The 14915-nt window shown below is 42.4% G+C and overlaps 1 protein-coding gene across 5 annotated transcripts in view; it reads right to left on the reverse strand.

Moving 5' to 3' along the window:
* Positions 1-14915, reverse strand: part of sh3pxd2aa (SH3 and PX domains 2Aa) — a 104737-nt gene that overhangs the window by 70026 nt on the left and 19796 nt on the right. For all 5 annotated transcript variants that reach the window (XM_037113518.1, XM_037113510.1, XM_037113541.1 and 2 more), the window contains one exon: positions 675-750. In XM_037113518.1, the coding sequence (XP_036969413.1) occupies positions 675-750 (76 nt within the window). The remainder of the gene's footprint in view (positions 1-674; positions 751-14915) is intronic.

The following is a 14915-nucleotide window of genomic DNA, read 5'->3' on the forward strand; positions in this document are numbered from 1 at the left end:
CGGTGTGTTTGCCACAGGGCTTAAACTGAGCATTTAGTAAAATAAGCTGCACCAAACAGACAGGAGTGTTTTACTCCCTGAGCACAGATTCATCTGCAGGAATCTGACACACACACACACACACACACACACACACACACACACAGGTGTACACAGATACACACAGGACATGATTAGCAGAATCACTGTCAGCCCCTCTGCCCCGGACACTGAACTGTTCCAAACACCACCATCGATCACTGCCACACTGTACTGTAGGTTGCCATGAGCCTGAATGTCAGGTGGCAACTTGCAGCACGAGAGATTAGCATGTGTGCTATGACTCCAATCAATACCAGGACCCGCTCGCAAGCTGTATATCCATGTCATCAATTGAGTGAACGCATGCATAAACTCAGTCAGAGACATACAGAATTCAAATTGATCCAAATATGTCCTAAAAATAAAACACACAGACAAACAGGCAGACACGCAGCTGATCTGAAAGTCACAGATAGCGTATTGTCAGCAGTAGCACAGTGCACACACATCTACACATACGTACACACAGAGACACACATGTAGCACATGCAGGCATCAGTAACCAACTCATATTGATGCTGCGCTACTGCCGGCTATGCATTATTAATATGGGAGCCTGTTCAGATAACTGGAGCTCTGGCGCAGGCTATTACCTGGGAGAAACGGGATGATCCTCTTCTTTGGGTCTTTCTGCCCTCCCTCAATTGGGAACTTGTCGAGTATCTGCATCTAGAGAAGGAAAAGGAGGGGGAAGTTTTAGATTCATGGGTTATAAACTTAAAAATCTGTCTTCTTTCAGCCTCGTGTCTCTTGAGTTACTATAGAGCTGGAGGCAATCAGCTTAGCTAAGCATGAGCACAGCTAGTCTGACTGTTTCCAAAGTTTGTCCACCAAACAGCACCTCTTCAGCTCACAAAGTCATATGTTCCATCTCAATGGTTTCATCCCTACACAGAAGAAAACGTAGCGTGACAATTTGCAGTTTTACGCAGGGTTACGTCCTTAAGACATGTATGTCTTGGTGTTTTCTTTGGGTCTTGGTATAAAAATAGGGATGAAATTAAGGATGACAGGCAACCAGCAGCGCTGTCTGTTGAGAAACAGCAGCAGCAGAGCAGCACCATGTCGCCAAACTGTGCCGCCGCCATCAATCTTCACTGGATATAACACATCCTATAACCACGTTGTGTTTCTTTGTGAATGGGCTAAACCAGAAAGACACACGGGCATCAACCGCCATCCTAGGGTTACTTTCAAAGCCTAGCCTCAGTGACTGTATGCAGCACTCCAGTGTCCACACTCTGAACAAACTCCTGAGTTTCAGTAACCACTGACTGACTAAAAAGACAATGTGAATAAACTGCTTGTGTAGTGACTGGGGCAACCTCCTATCATGTGGTCAGCTGGATGCTGACATGTCCTGGACCAGTCGATCAAATGAGTGGGATTCGTTTTCATCATCATTACCACGTGCTGTCACGCTGCACGACTTCCTGTATTGTACATCTGAAGTCACTGAGCAGCTTGTGTGGAGGTATTCTCATAGAGACTACAGGCTGTTTCTGTGCCTGTTCTATACGAACAGATGCATGCTAAGACCGCGCTCAGAGCGCTGATACCGACAAGAGGAGAGAGGGAGAGGGGAGAAGAGGTTATGCTCTCATCAGCTGGCGCTTGTTCCTGGCTCGCCGACCCGGCTGTCCCAAATCGCGTCTTTGAACAGATTCTATACAATGATCATCACACATGGGAGCGTTGTGCCGAATTGCCTCTGATCTGGGGCTTTTTGTCAGCGATCTTCAAAAAACCTTGCCAGCAGCAAGATCAGGGCTAAAATCCTGAAACGGGAACTTGGCATTAAGGGTCCTGTTTTGGGGGTTAGAAAATATGGCCACCCTTACTTCCATCCTTCAATTTTTAGTCTCTCAATGTGCTTCATTTGATGGATGACTTATTTCAGGTGGTTTATAGACTCCCGTAGACAAATCCGACATTCTTTACTTTTTATTCTGGGAAACATCAAGAACAATCGCTTGCTTTCAAAGTGGGTGTGCAGCATTTTGGCGGTGACACCCTTCGTATGCGCCTAATCCCAAATCCACATGAGGGTATCGCAAGTATTCCAAAAAAATCAAAGCCTGTCGACACTCCTTTGGTCCCGAGGGCGTGCAGCAGAGGAGGCACTGTGAGCTGCGGGGTTTCACGGGAGTCGGGCGAGCTCCGATTTATTCATAAAGCATGGCGACATGAACATGGTGAGAGGAGAAGTGCTGACACTGGAGCTGCAGGTGCAGGCAGGAAGAAGGGGAATGAGGCAGGATGGCGAGAGAGAGAGGGAGAAGATAGAGACAAAGCAGGAAAGGGGGGGGGAGGCAAAGGGAGAAAAGGAGAGACGCAGCAGAGGTCACGCGGTGTAGATGAGTGTGTCAGGCCTATTATGTTTACCCAGTTTCACCCTTCAAATAAATCATTCAAGACAGGGATTAGAGAGAAAGTGAAAGCAAAGCACAGGAGAGATGCACAGGGCTCGCAGACAAACATACTGTACAGCACTGCAGCAAACTGCTTCCTACAGTAATCAGAGATGGAGAGCAGGTGGAGGAGTGTGTGTGTGTGTGTGTGTGTGTGTGTGTGTGTGTGTGTGTGTGTGTGTGTGTGTGTGTGTGTGTGTGTGTGTGTGTGTGTGTGTATGACTGCATACAGGGGTGGAAGACCAGACAGAACATTAAAGGGAAGAGAAGAGACATCAGTTGTGTCTGTACCTAATGGCCGAGGGATGTAAAGGACCCCGGGGAGGTAAGTGAGCAAACAGCCAGCCTGGTGGGGCTGCAAGACATCTGATGCAGACACGTCCACACACATGCACACACACACACAAATCCCCCACATCCTCCCCCAGGTCCAGCGCTCTCTGTCCATCCGTCAGTCTGCATCCACCTCTGTAAAGAACTTTTTACCTGGTTCTACCTGGCTGGAGAGCTGAAGGACTGGCCTGGGTCCAGGACCGGCCTTACTCATAGTCTTCTAAGGAGGATTTTTCATTAGCTGCCAGAACTTGCAGCCAGCCCAGCTGTTTGGACCCCCCCACACATGCTGTAGAGGGACAGATGGATGACGGACCAGCAACCAGACATTTAGCAGAGAAGCCGATTTCAAAGGGGGCTGCAACCTCTCTTTTCGCTTTCTTTACAAAAGTGAGTGATGATGCCGGATGTGAGGTGGAGAGAAAGTCAAAGAGTGTATGGAAGCATCTAGTGTGTGTGTGTGTGTGTGTGTGTGTGTGTGTGTGTGTGTGTGTGTGTGTGTGTGTGTGTGTGTGTGTGTGTGTGTGTGTGTGTGTGTGTGTGTGTGTGTGCGTGTGTGTGTTCACGTGTGCACAGGTGCAAGAATGGTAAAGGACAGCAGCACCTCTGAGGCTCGACACGTCAGCTCCCAGCTCGTGTCGTGTCTTCAATCAACTGACTTTTTCCATCACATTTCTTCCTCCCAGAGTTCAACACACATAGTGATCACAAACCAGTCCACCCATCCTAATTCTCATTGGCCCGAACGGCTCATTTGGATCAAGGTCAAATCGTTGTTCAAAACGGTCTCCGGTTCTTTCAAACTCGTCCTAAAATATACGCTTTCCTGTCCCCGCTGACAGATTCCTGGCACAAGGAGCGTCCTCGCATCCTGCCAGGAATTGTGGGATCACAGAGAGAGAAAATGGTGAGAACAGGTGGGGCGGCGGGGATCAGGTGACAGAGCCTCGGACTCCACAGCTCCTTTACATGCATGCATACATCCTGCACGCTGTACAGCTCAGCACTCTTCTAATAAGACAAACACACAATCATCAGTCTAGGTGGTTATATTATACTCCCAGGATGGCGAAAGAGGAAGAAAAGAAATAAATAATAAATAAAATAAAAAACACTCATGCCAAACCATTGCTCCACTTCCCAGACTTCACTTCACTGTCTCCTTGGTAACCAGCACAGAGAAAGTGCGAAGAAGAGTTGTGAAGGGATGTGATTGGATGATGCTGTGCAGCTCTGGACCACTGGTGTAAATGTTGGGAGTCAGGTTAAAAAAAAAAAAAAAAAAAAGGCATGAGGATGAGATTCTTTTATCTCTTCAGAGTCAGAGTGAGTACAGATAACAATGACGTAATGTCCGATTCATACTCTTACACATCACACCTTCAGGGATGTCAGGATTTTGTTGTTGGTTTTTGCTTTCAGCACTCTATTCAAGCCGATTCAAAAGCAGGATTACAGCTCCGGCGAGGAGCATTTACCTTAAAATGTAAAAAGCGCCGCAGTGCTGCAGCGGTCAAATAATAATTCATTAAAGGAAGACAAACAATGGCTATGTATGCAGAAGAGATACCAAATCATGACAGGGGGAGTGTTTCCACGTTCCCATCAGCAAGTGTCAGGTTTGTAAGATTATTTGGATGGTTAGAATTCATTAAGGCAACACAATTATTCAAGCTGTTATCAAAATCCCAATATGGCCAAGTACAATAGCAAAATCACATGAAGCTGCAATTTTTTGATAAAGGTGGGATGTGTGACAAAGCAGCATTCTAATGTAAAGTACCACAGTGCTGCAGAGAGCGTCCTGCCTCCAAATCTCCTGATGGAAGAAAACGTGTTTGGTTGGTACAGACCCTGACAAATGGGATTTTGAGAGCTTTTTCAGTGAAAAATGAAAACTGTGATGCAAAAATGATCACTTATAATGTGATAATACTGCATCTCCTAATACCTGTAAAATAATCGCAATGTGTTTTCATCACATCGCACAGCCCTGGTATTCATTAATCTGCTCCTGCTGTGTGGTTTGGGTTAGAGGTTACAGGATCAGAAAAGTTGTCTTGGCCTTTGTAAAACCGACAGTCTGAACTGACCAGAGGATAATTAAACGGGTCTAAAAAGCTGACTGGAGAGAGAACACCAGCATTTGCAGCAGCATGATGTCCCACCAATTTAAAGGCAATAGGATTTGAGATTCTCCATCTTGCTTCCAAAGACCAGGACTATGACGTACAAACCCGAGACACATGGCTGGACCACATCTGAAAATGATGGATGGATTTCAAGGTTATGATTTGATTTGATTTTGATTCAAACCTTTCTTTTTGGAGCTCTCAGCAGGTTATTGGTTTTAACTGTCCACTATACTACATTTTTTGAATTCTTCTTTAAAAAGATGAAATTTTGCAGGTTAGAGTTTGGCAAATTCAAATAATAGTCAATTATAGACAATAATTTACAGTTAAATAAATATTAACCTCAGGTAATAAACAACATGGACAGAAACTAAGTTTGTTACTAAGTTCGGTTTCTAAAATCTGTTGCGAATAAACCTTCCCAATCAAAATAAAGGCGCACCTATCCAGTAAACACTAATCTGTTGATTCATGTTAACAACATCAGTTGATTGATTAGCCAGGGAACACAGAACCATGCTCAGTTGGGAAGTAAGCGCTAAATGTTTAGCACTTGGACAACAAGTGAAAACCGTTCAGCCCTTATTTTTGCTGTGAACCATTTCTTAGCAGACCAAAACACTGTGACACTTTGTTGGAGGGCTTCTCATCTAATTAACAATATCCACTTGAAGAACAATACTCTTTTCAAACAGCAGTCCTTCTAATTTAGTTCCAGTTGCAGAAGTTTGAAGCATGTAGAGACAGACGTCCAACTGAGAACTGGGCCAGGGTTGGATTTTGCTCCCACTAAGAGCAGCTACTTCTTCATATCATGCACATGAGCTAAGAATAGAGCCTCCATATAAGGAACTGTAAGGGTCAGTTGGTATAAATTTGGGGGATGCCATACTGTTAATAGTGCACTGGATTGATGGCTCACTTCCTGTTGGCGGTCATGTGACTGTGAGGGTTTACCCTTGGCTTTGCAGTGGTGGAACAGAGATATAAACACGCATTCAACCTCTGGAGCAACTCATGACCGGCACAGCAAGACAACCATGTGATCCTTGCACCATGAGGAGCGAGGCCACAGACTCAGCATGCTTGTTCTCACTAGTGTTGGAGCATGACATGATAAGGTCACTGCTCTTGTATCTGCAAGCAAGCATACAGCTCAAGATAAATCCAACACATATCCTGTGTTGGCGATGTAAACATGTTTGTTTCCTCTCACATTTAGTCCCAAGATACATCAGATTCCCCCTCAACTCTCTGACCCCTTTATCAAGCTCTTGAAGGAACATTTCGCACGCATCTTCGACAGTGAGGAAGTGCACACATAGACCATCTTCTGCCCTTTTTTTTTTTGACTTCTTCGTACAGCTCAAATCCTAAAGACAGAAGGATGGAAACTAATGGAGCACAAGTCTCAACATGCATTAGTGCCTGGCAGGATTCAGTTTCAGAGAGACAGATGTCTGAGATGGGCTCGAGGGGGGGAAGGCATTCCTTTCAAGCCACAATCACTCACAGTTGTGCATCTAAATATAACCTGGCATCCTGGCATTAGATCTAAATGCTGCCCATGGTAGGCACATTATATTGGACAAGGTTGGAACATGATATCCGGGGATTCTACGCAATGAATGCAAGTGTTGGAGTGGCGCACGGGTCTAAAAAATCTGAGCTCTGTTCCTGGAGATGTCAACTCTGAGGGGTGACACGCCTCATGTAGTAATCCAGGCTCCCCTTGTTTCACTGAGACAACAGGTGCAGGGATGTGGCAACCATCTGTCCACAGTTGTTCATTTGTCACTCAAGGACTCAGGTGGCAGAGCCTACGGTGGCCTTAAGAACAAAGCTCAAGAGATGGGTTCTAACTGGGAAACACCCTTTATAGACCAGGATCCCATTTCCTCCTGGGGCTGAACCGGAATTTCAGTTTATCTCAAAATCTGACGGCATCTGTGGCATTATGGCTTCCTTATTGCGGTGAGGGAGGATGAGGTTGTTTGAATATATTTGAATATCATTTATTATAGAAAGCTCAATGTGATGTCTTTAAAATGTTTGTTTTGTCAAATGGTCCAAAGTGTCCAAAACTATCAGGATATTGGTAAAACATGCAAACACAGAACACAGTAGAGAACATACCTCCGCCAAGGCCAGACAGTCCCTTTAAATTCAGTCAAGCCGAATGCTACATCAAACTGGTCATCTCTCGAATTCTTTACACTAGCAACAACTGAGCAAAGATAATTCAAGCTCACCAGGGCTAGGATCCACATCAAATGGTACTCAAAGTGACCAGTGACCTGATTATGCCCTTTTTTAAATCAATATCCAGGTGGTATTCCCTGGGAAACTAACAAGAGTGTATAAAAATTGCCTATTTTGCCATCAAAACAAAAGGAGAAAAAGAACCCCTATACTTTTTACATTTCTAAAAGATGTAAAAGACAACAATCAGACATTACTTTTGAGAGACTTTCTTCTGATTGCTAAGATAATCACAATCTCCTGTGTGAGGCTGAGCAACACAACAGAAGGAGAAAGTAGTATTTCTTCCTATATGGAGAACATATCTGCAAGACGACCATTAAAAACAGATATATTCCTGACTAAATGGTCCCCAATTATCTCATACTTTCTCAACTAATGTCATCTAAGAGACGGTAAAATAATTGGTACATTTCTGCTTTTTTATAATGTACATTCGATTCTTTGGTTTTCTTTGTGTCTGTGGACGACTGTCACTATTCTTTAGAGATTTTTCTTGACCTGAGAATGGTGGGAACTATGTATGGACAAAGAAAATATGCCAAATTACACTGGCTGGATAGATTTTCCAAAAAATAGCGTTCAAAGGTGCTGCTGAAAGACTCATTAGCCAGTATGGTGCAGAACATCTCCTGCTGTAGGAGAGCCTGGGCAGGGAAATGCACAATTCTGAAATCACTGGAACAATCCATAAGTTTCTCTCTCCATCTCTCTGTACAGCAAAGGTAGTGGTGTTAAAGTTCTGACAAATAAAGGCTTTACTCATACAGTCATTAAAAACACATTAATCAAAGAGATTAAACAAAAAGCATACGCTGTGAGAGTACCTTAAAGACATGATAGGTCTATTTATATTTAGGTCACAATAAATTGCCATTTTGAAGGGATGGGAAACAAGAACAGTGCCACGATTCCATTCAAACAAAGAAAAGCAATTATCATATGCTCTGAGCTTTGCCCTTTATTTGTGCCCAACATTTTTAACCTCCCTTCATATTTAATGGAAGCTCTGTAACTAAATGTTCCAGTGGCATTCTGGGGTAAATTACCACCCTGACTGCTTGTCTGAGATCTGCTGGGTCAACAACACAACAGCTTCACCCTGAATCTGAAGAGAGGAACAGAGTGGGCTCACACATGGAGCGCTTCAGTTTGGGTCAAATAAGTAGGCCAGCCAACTTACAGTCCACTACAGGCAGTGCAGGGAGGAAGGGCTCTCACCTGTGCCAGGGTTCAGTCCTAACAGAGTAGCATAGGACCTAATTTAGCCATGCTGATGGTCTCAAGAGTTTCCACACTGACAGCCAGGACAAATATTGGGCAGTGTGGCCAAACCACAGTCCCTCCCAGAAGGGGTGAATCGGATGGCAATGCCCTCCCCATGTGTATGAGTCTGTGTGTGTGTGTGTGTGTGTGTGTGTGTGTGTGTGTGTGTGTGTGTGTGTGTGTGTGTGTGTGTGTGTGTGTTTGATATGGTGCTAAATGCACTGCACAGTCCACACTTATAAGGGCGTGGAGGGGAAATGAAAAGTGAGGTTTGGAGTATAACCATGAGTGGGCTGAGAGAAGCTGCTTTTCCTTGTCACGTCAAGTTGTGAAACGACAAAGAAGCTCTGGCGAGGTTAAAAGAGTGATTGATTGATTTAAACAAACAGTTTGCTGACTGTTGATTTGCAGTCTGAGAGATTAGATAGATGGATCACCTCCAACTCAAAAAAATAAACAACATGCTTCCACATTCGTATGTTTAATGTGGTTTTTGTTTTTTTTGTTTTTTTTTCGTAAAGGTGTCTGTGTCTGTTCCTATATGGCTGACACTGACCAATATTAGAGGACACTAGGGTAGGCTACCATTCACATTTGAGCCAATATTGGTAACCAGTGGTACATTTACATTACTCTCTCTCTGTAATCATAAAAATGTCATTTCAAATGTAAGAAAATAATCCACCAAATATGAGTGGCATTGCAAGCTGTTGGAAGACCTGGAAGCGACTGGAGAAACTGTTGTGAATATGTGCACATTACTCGACCTGGAAACCTGGACTGAAAAGAAGACGCTGACAGAATATCAGCACATTATTACAGCGTCTTTTAATTGTTTCCCCCTCTGATATACTTCCTCACTTGCTACTTGCCGTACTTGGGGCCTTATTCTGATTGGCTTATCCAGATATTAACCCTTACCTATCAGTCCTCATGTCTAAATCAAACCAAGGTAACAAAAGGCAACAAATTCCAACCAATCAGGGGCAGAGTAGAGCGGGACATGCGGTCACATCTCAGGAGGAGGACACAAACTTTAGCCAACAGGCTGCAAACATTCAAAATAATATTGAGATCATCTGTGCAGCTGAAGCTGCAGGTCAAACTGAAGGTAACCACCTCATTCTGATATGAATGATGTTCTTTTTCATGATTAATAAAATGCCTTCTTAAACAGTCACCACAATTTTCAGACCATGGAAAATGATATCAATCCAGGCAATAATTTCTTCTGTAACATAAATGATAATAGCTGCTCCTACACAGAGGAAGAGTATACTCAGACCATTCAAACAGATCATCAATATTCCACTTCAACAACATCAAGGAACACTGAAGTCAGTTTACACAACTGTTCAACATCGCTGTTGTATCTGAAACATGGATCAACCCTGATAAAGGAAGACACTTGGAAACAGATATGATAACAGATATGACTTCAGTTAATAGAAACAATAAGAGTGGAGGAGGAGTGGCTATGATGTAGACAGAACCTGAATTATAAAGTGAGAATTTTACATATAGTGGAAATACTTAAATATCAATGCCTAAAATGCTGGTTAAAATGATTTGTGTGTATCCTTGAGGTATAACAATTGTGTTGAGTGTTTTTGTTCCAATAAAACATTGGCAACGCCAATTTCTAAAATATTTAAAATCGAAGATTGTTTACTTCCATTTTTTTTGTTGTTGTTGTTGCCAGGGTCAGTCTTTCACATTTGGTTGTGATTTGCAATTTAATTTATTTGCAATTTTGTTTGGCATTAATTGACCATGAATCATATTCAGTAGTGCCAACATAATTCGGCCAGTACCCAAAGCACAGAGGTCAATACTCCAACCCTACAGTTCACAGAATCACACCACAACTACATGTTTTGCTACATAAAGACAAAATTCTACCAAAACCTAGACACATAAACCAGACCAGCTAAAACTGTGATTTTTGAAGCAGATTTTTTTTTTCATTATTTTTCATCATTTAACACTGTAACTGTTTATCTCACATATTTTGTGATAATAGTTTCTGGATGCTTAATTGGGTCCATAAGTTTTAAGTTGCAAACTGAACTGCAAACTCCTCAGGCATGTCGAGGGAGGCGAAGACAAACAGAGGAAAGACTGATGTGCAGAACAGAATAAAGGACACTCTTGTCATCTCTTATCTCTGTTTGTCATGGCTGTGTGTCTCTCTCTCCGTTTCGACGTGACCAGGTGGCTTTAAATGTCCGAGTCTCACTCCTGCTGTTTACCCAATCAGTGTTCATTAACCTACAGACAGAGAGGCGAGGCAGGGCATTGGCTGGACTGGGACTGGCCATCGCCATCGATACTGTAGATAAGCAGAGGCAGTCTGTGAATTTGCACGATCAGCAATAAACCTGGTGGGATGTTTGTCTAAACATTTTTGGAACGCCAGGCGAGTGGGGCTTCAGGCATCAGGAGAAAACAGATGGTATCAGATAGGTTATTGAACATAGGGAAGTATACTGAATTCAGTTTCCAGTGTCTGGGTTTTGCATTTTAGACAGTTTTGTGTGTGCCAAAAAGCATTGTAGTTATCATGTGCCCAGAAAAAAAACAGCACTTGATAAAAATATTGAATTGACAATTATTTCATTTCCATTTTCCATTCCATTTTTTTTTTTTTTTTTGCTTTCCAAAATTCTAAAGCCACTGTATTTAAATTTTTCATGATTTAGCATATTGTTCAATACGTTGTTTTGTGTTGGTAGGAGAATGAGCTAATACCAATGAATACTGGTGCTGTCACTCATTCTCAGGTCAAACTTGTGTGAGACTTAAAGGTACATTGTGGAGTTTTTAAAAACTACCTGTTTTGTATTGTACAAGGACACACTGATGTGGGCAACAATACATTCCTTCTGAACGCTTTTCTGCAAATCAAATATTTGGCAGTTGCCCACCAAGAAACAAAGCAATTCACCAACAAAAGGCAGGAAGGAAGAGGGTGCAAGCTGAAAAAAAAATGGAAGTAAACAATCCCCGATTATAAATATTTTAGAAATTGGCGTTGCCAATGTTTTATTGGAACAAAAACACTCAACACATTTGTTATACCTCAAGGATACACACAAATCACTTTTAACCAGCATTTTAGGCATTGATATTTAAGTATTTCCACTACATGTAAAATTCTCAATAGATTTTTTATATCATGTCGAGTCAATGTGTAGAAGTTAAATAACTTGGTTTTATTAACTTAAATTAATGGAGACTTATACATACACCAAATGTGTTTATTTAATTACTACATATTAAGTGAAGAGGAACCTTCAACATAACAAGTGTTTAATGTTAAACAAGAATTATTACAAGAATTAAACATAAAAGAAAAGCATTTTAAATTGGTTATTCTGTCTCCTAGCAAAAATCATACATCTAGTAATCTAAAAATTCGGACTGACTCAACATGATAAATGTGACCCTGTAACCCACTGAATGGGTTATTCAATTAAAGTACTAAAGGTTCTTAAAATTTCACAAGTCACTGTATATGGTATAATTAGTATCATATTGTAAGCATGTTATTTGGTGAATAATAATAAGACCTTACTGTCCACCTTTAAGGTCTTACAGGGCTCCAGACTAACTTCATACAGTGGTGGCCCTGGTGTGCCTTATGTGCACCAGCACCATCATAGATGCAGCCAACGACAGACTTAAATTTCATTTCTTAACACATTTTGCAAAAAATATTTTTGAGGCTCCTGGTTGTTTAATCAGAACTGCTAAATATCAGGCACACTGGTGTCACCAGTGGAAATGTTTAATCACCCTTGACATATTTTTGGAGCATGAGTAAAAATAACTGTTTGCTAACTCATTCCATTTATTCCACTTGGCCTCGTCCGTGGCTAGACTGAAGGGCTTGTGTGGTGAAACGCAATAATGACATGTGTGTATCAATACAGGTTTTTCTGCTATCTTTTGCCCTACAGCCAAATACCCAAATTCATAAGGGATTTATTTGGAGTGAAGACGTGGACTTAGCTTTAATTTCTAGATCACCGAACAACCACAACAGCCCCAGACCTGGATCTTTGTCTCATTATAGCTTACCAAAGATCTTGTTTGATTGTTTAAAGGCATCTGAAACTGAAAGGATTGTTTTTTCACATGCTTGTGGTGAGCGTCTGAAGTTTTCAAAGATTTCACATAGTGACCATTAAAAGTAAAAAAAAAATCAATAAAAATAGTTAAACTATGTGTGATGTTTTTTTCACTTAGTTCTGCTATATAAGAGGAAATATGACAGAAGGACATATACAGCATTCCTCTTTTTCCTTGACTTGTTCCTCCACCTCTGAGGATAACAAAGAATTGCATGAATTCACTTCACACTACAATGTTTCATATTCCTTTTTATTACACATTCCTGATTACATCTGTCTTTCAGGCATTCAACAGTGCGAGCTGCTCTGTGCTCAACAGTATCCGGGCATACAAAAAAAAACCCCTCTCTCTACACAGTAGGAGTATAAAATAAATAGTGTTTTATCAAATGGTGAATGCATGCCGCGGAGACTTAACTCGAAATGTAATGAAAAAGAAAAAAAAAACCTTGAGCAGCCTCTCTGTTCAAGGCTCAGTGTGAGGCAGAGCTGTCAGTGATGTCTCAGCGCACAAAGTGCTCCCAAGTATTCATCGACTCTCCTTGGCATCCTGTTCGTGTGGAGGAGACCTTGAGCCGAACAGAAACATGAGGACTGGCCAGCCGAGCACAGGGAGGGGAAAAAACAAAAAAAAAAAAAAACAGACAGAGATGGATAGAGAGCAACAGCGGGAGAGAAGACGCGTGGATGTAAACAGGGATGGATAAAGATGCACTGACAAACAAAACTTAACAGTAACAATAAAGTTTTATCAGTCAAGGATTTTTGAGAGTTATAAGTCCTGCTGCCTTCATGCCTTACATGCAGGGGTTGAAAAAAACAAACACCTATCCTCTTCTCCGCACACTTGAAGAGGCCAGCATCAACACTCCATTCAAACATATGGGATCAATGTAAAGGCCTGAGGTTCCAACTCGAGAGCGATCACTATATCGATCCACCGCAGCACACTGTGGCTTTGACCCATGCTTTGCTTTCTCCTGACTGCCTGTATGTTGCTGATCTAAGAAGTGAAGCTAAGTCCACGTCTTCATTTCAAATAAATCCCTCTGAATTGGGTGTTTGGGGTTGGCTGTGGGGCAAAAGACAGCAGAAAAATCTGTATTGATACACAATATGTCAATGTCTGATCAGCACCTTCTCCAGGGGATTCAAAGGTGCCTGCTTTATAATTTGATGCCAGAAGATGTGATCTGGCACTAACCTGAGCACTTGTCTTTTCTTTGTGCACGGCGTAGCATTACTGACTGCATTTCATCACACAAGCCCTTCATTCTAGTCATGGACGAGGCCAAGTGGAGTGAACAGAATGCGATAGCAAACCGTTATCCACGGATCTGGGAGACGCAGAGTAACATTAGCATTCAGATGCAATCATGTCTTTGGCCATCAGATGAAACCAGCTCTGCTGCTCACTCTTTGTGGGTCTCCGCCAACACTATTTGGCTATTTAGATGCTAAATGCTCCACTAGCTGGTCATCATTTTGTCCGTCTGTTGTTGGGTATGGGCTGAAAAGAGCTGCCTGCCGCTTGGAAAACGCAATAAAACCAAATTAGCCGGCTAAAACAGGCTAAAAGGCTCTGTAAAGCTTATAGGAACTGCATGGTCACTTTCTCGCCCCGACCAGCTCACACGGTCATGTGATCAATAATTATAAATATTTTGTTTGGTGTTTGAGGAAGAGGAAGGGTTAGGGTTACCTCTGCAAAATAAACTGTGTCCAAACTCATCCGTCGGTTTGCCTGTAGGCACGTCGTAAAACTTGCCAACTGAAATCTGGCGTTACGCTGAAATTAGGCCAAAGGTCCGACAATTCACTTCTGTTCCCACTGAAAAAAATAATAGTCTCATAATTTTGTACTATTAAAGTCACACATTTTGTGGATTGAGCAGTTTTGTCTAAAGTATATTCTCACTCGATGTAAGTTGATCATGTTAAAGCTCAGTTAGGTAATTCCTTCTAGAGGCATTTTTTGTCGTTCAGCTCTGGTTCCCTGAATGTGTCCCAGTCACCTCACAGTCACACAAGCGTTCTGAGCCATGGAGATGTCCCACAAAATGCCTGAAATGTGCTCATTCATCCTAAATTTAGCCACCTCTCCTGATCCCCACGCCATGGCTGGAGGAAACACTGCATACTTTCCCCCCTCTGATCGCAGCCCAACGAGAACCCGGACAGGACTGTGCTGTCAAGTGTAACTCTCAGGAAAACGGGTCCCGTGTTTTGCGTGTGGGTGTCCTTCCTCTGCCTCTCATCAAGGACTAAAATGTATGTTTCCCTCTCTTCCC

The sequence above is a fragment of the Acanthopagrus latus genome, chromosome 1 (assembly GCF_904848185.1).
Source record: "Acanthopagrus latus isolate v.2019 chromosome 1, fAcaLat1.1, whole genome shotgun sequence".
NCBI lineage: Eukaryota > Metazoa > Chordata > Actinopteri > Spariformes > Sparidae > Acanthopagrus > Acanthopagrus latus.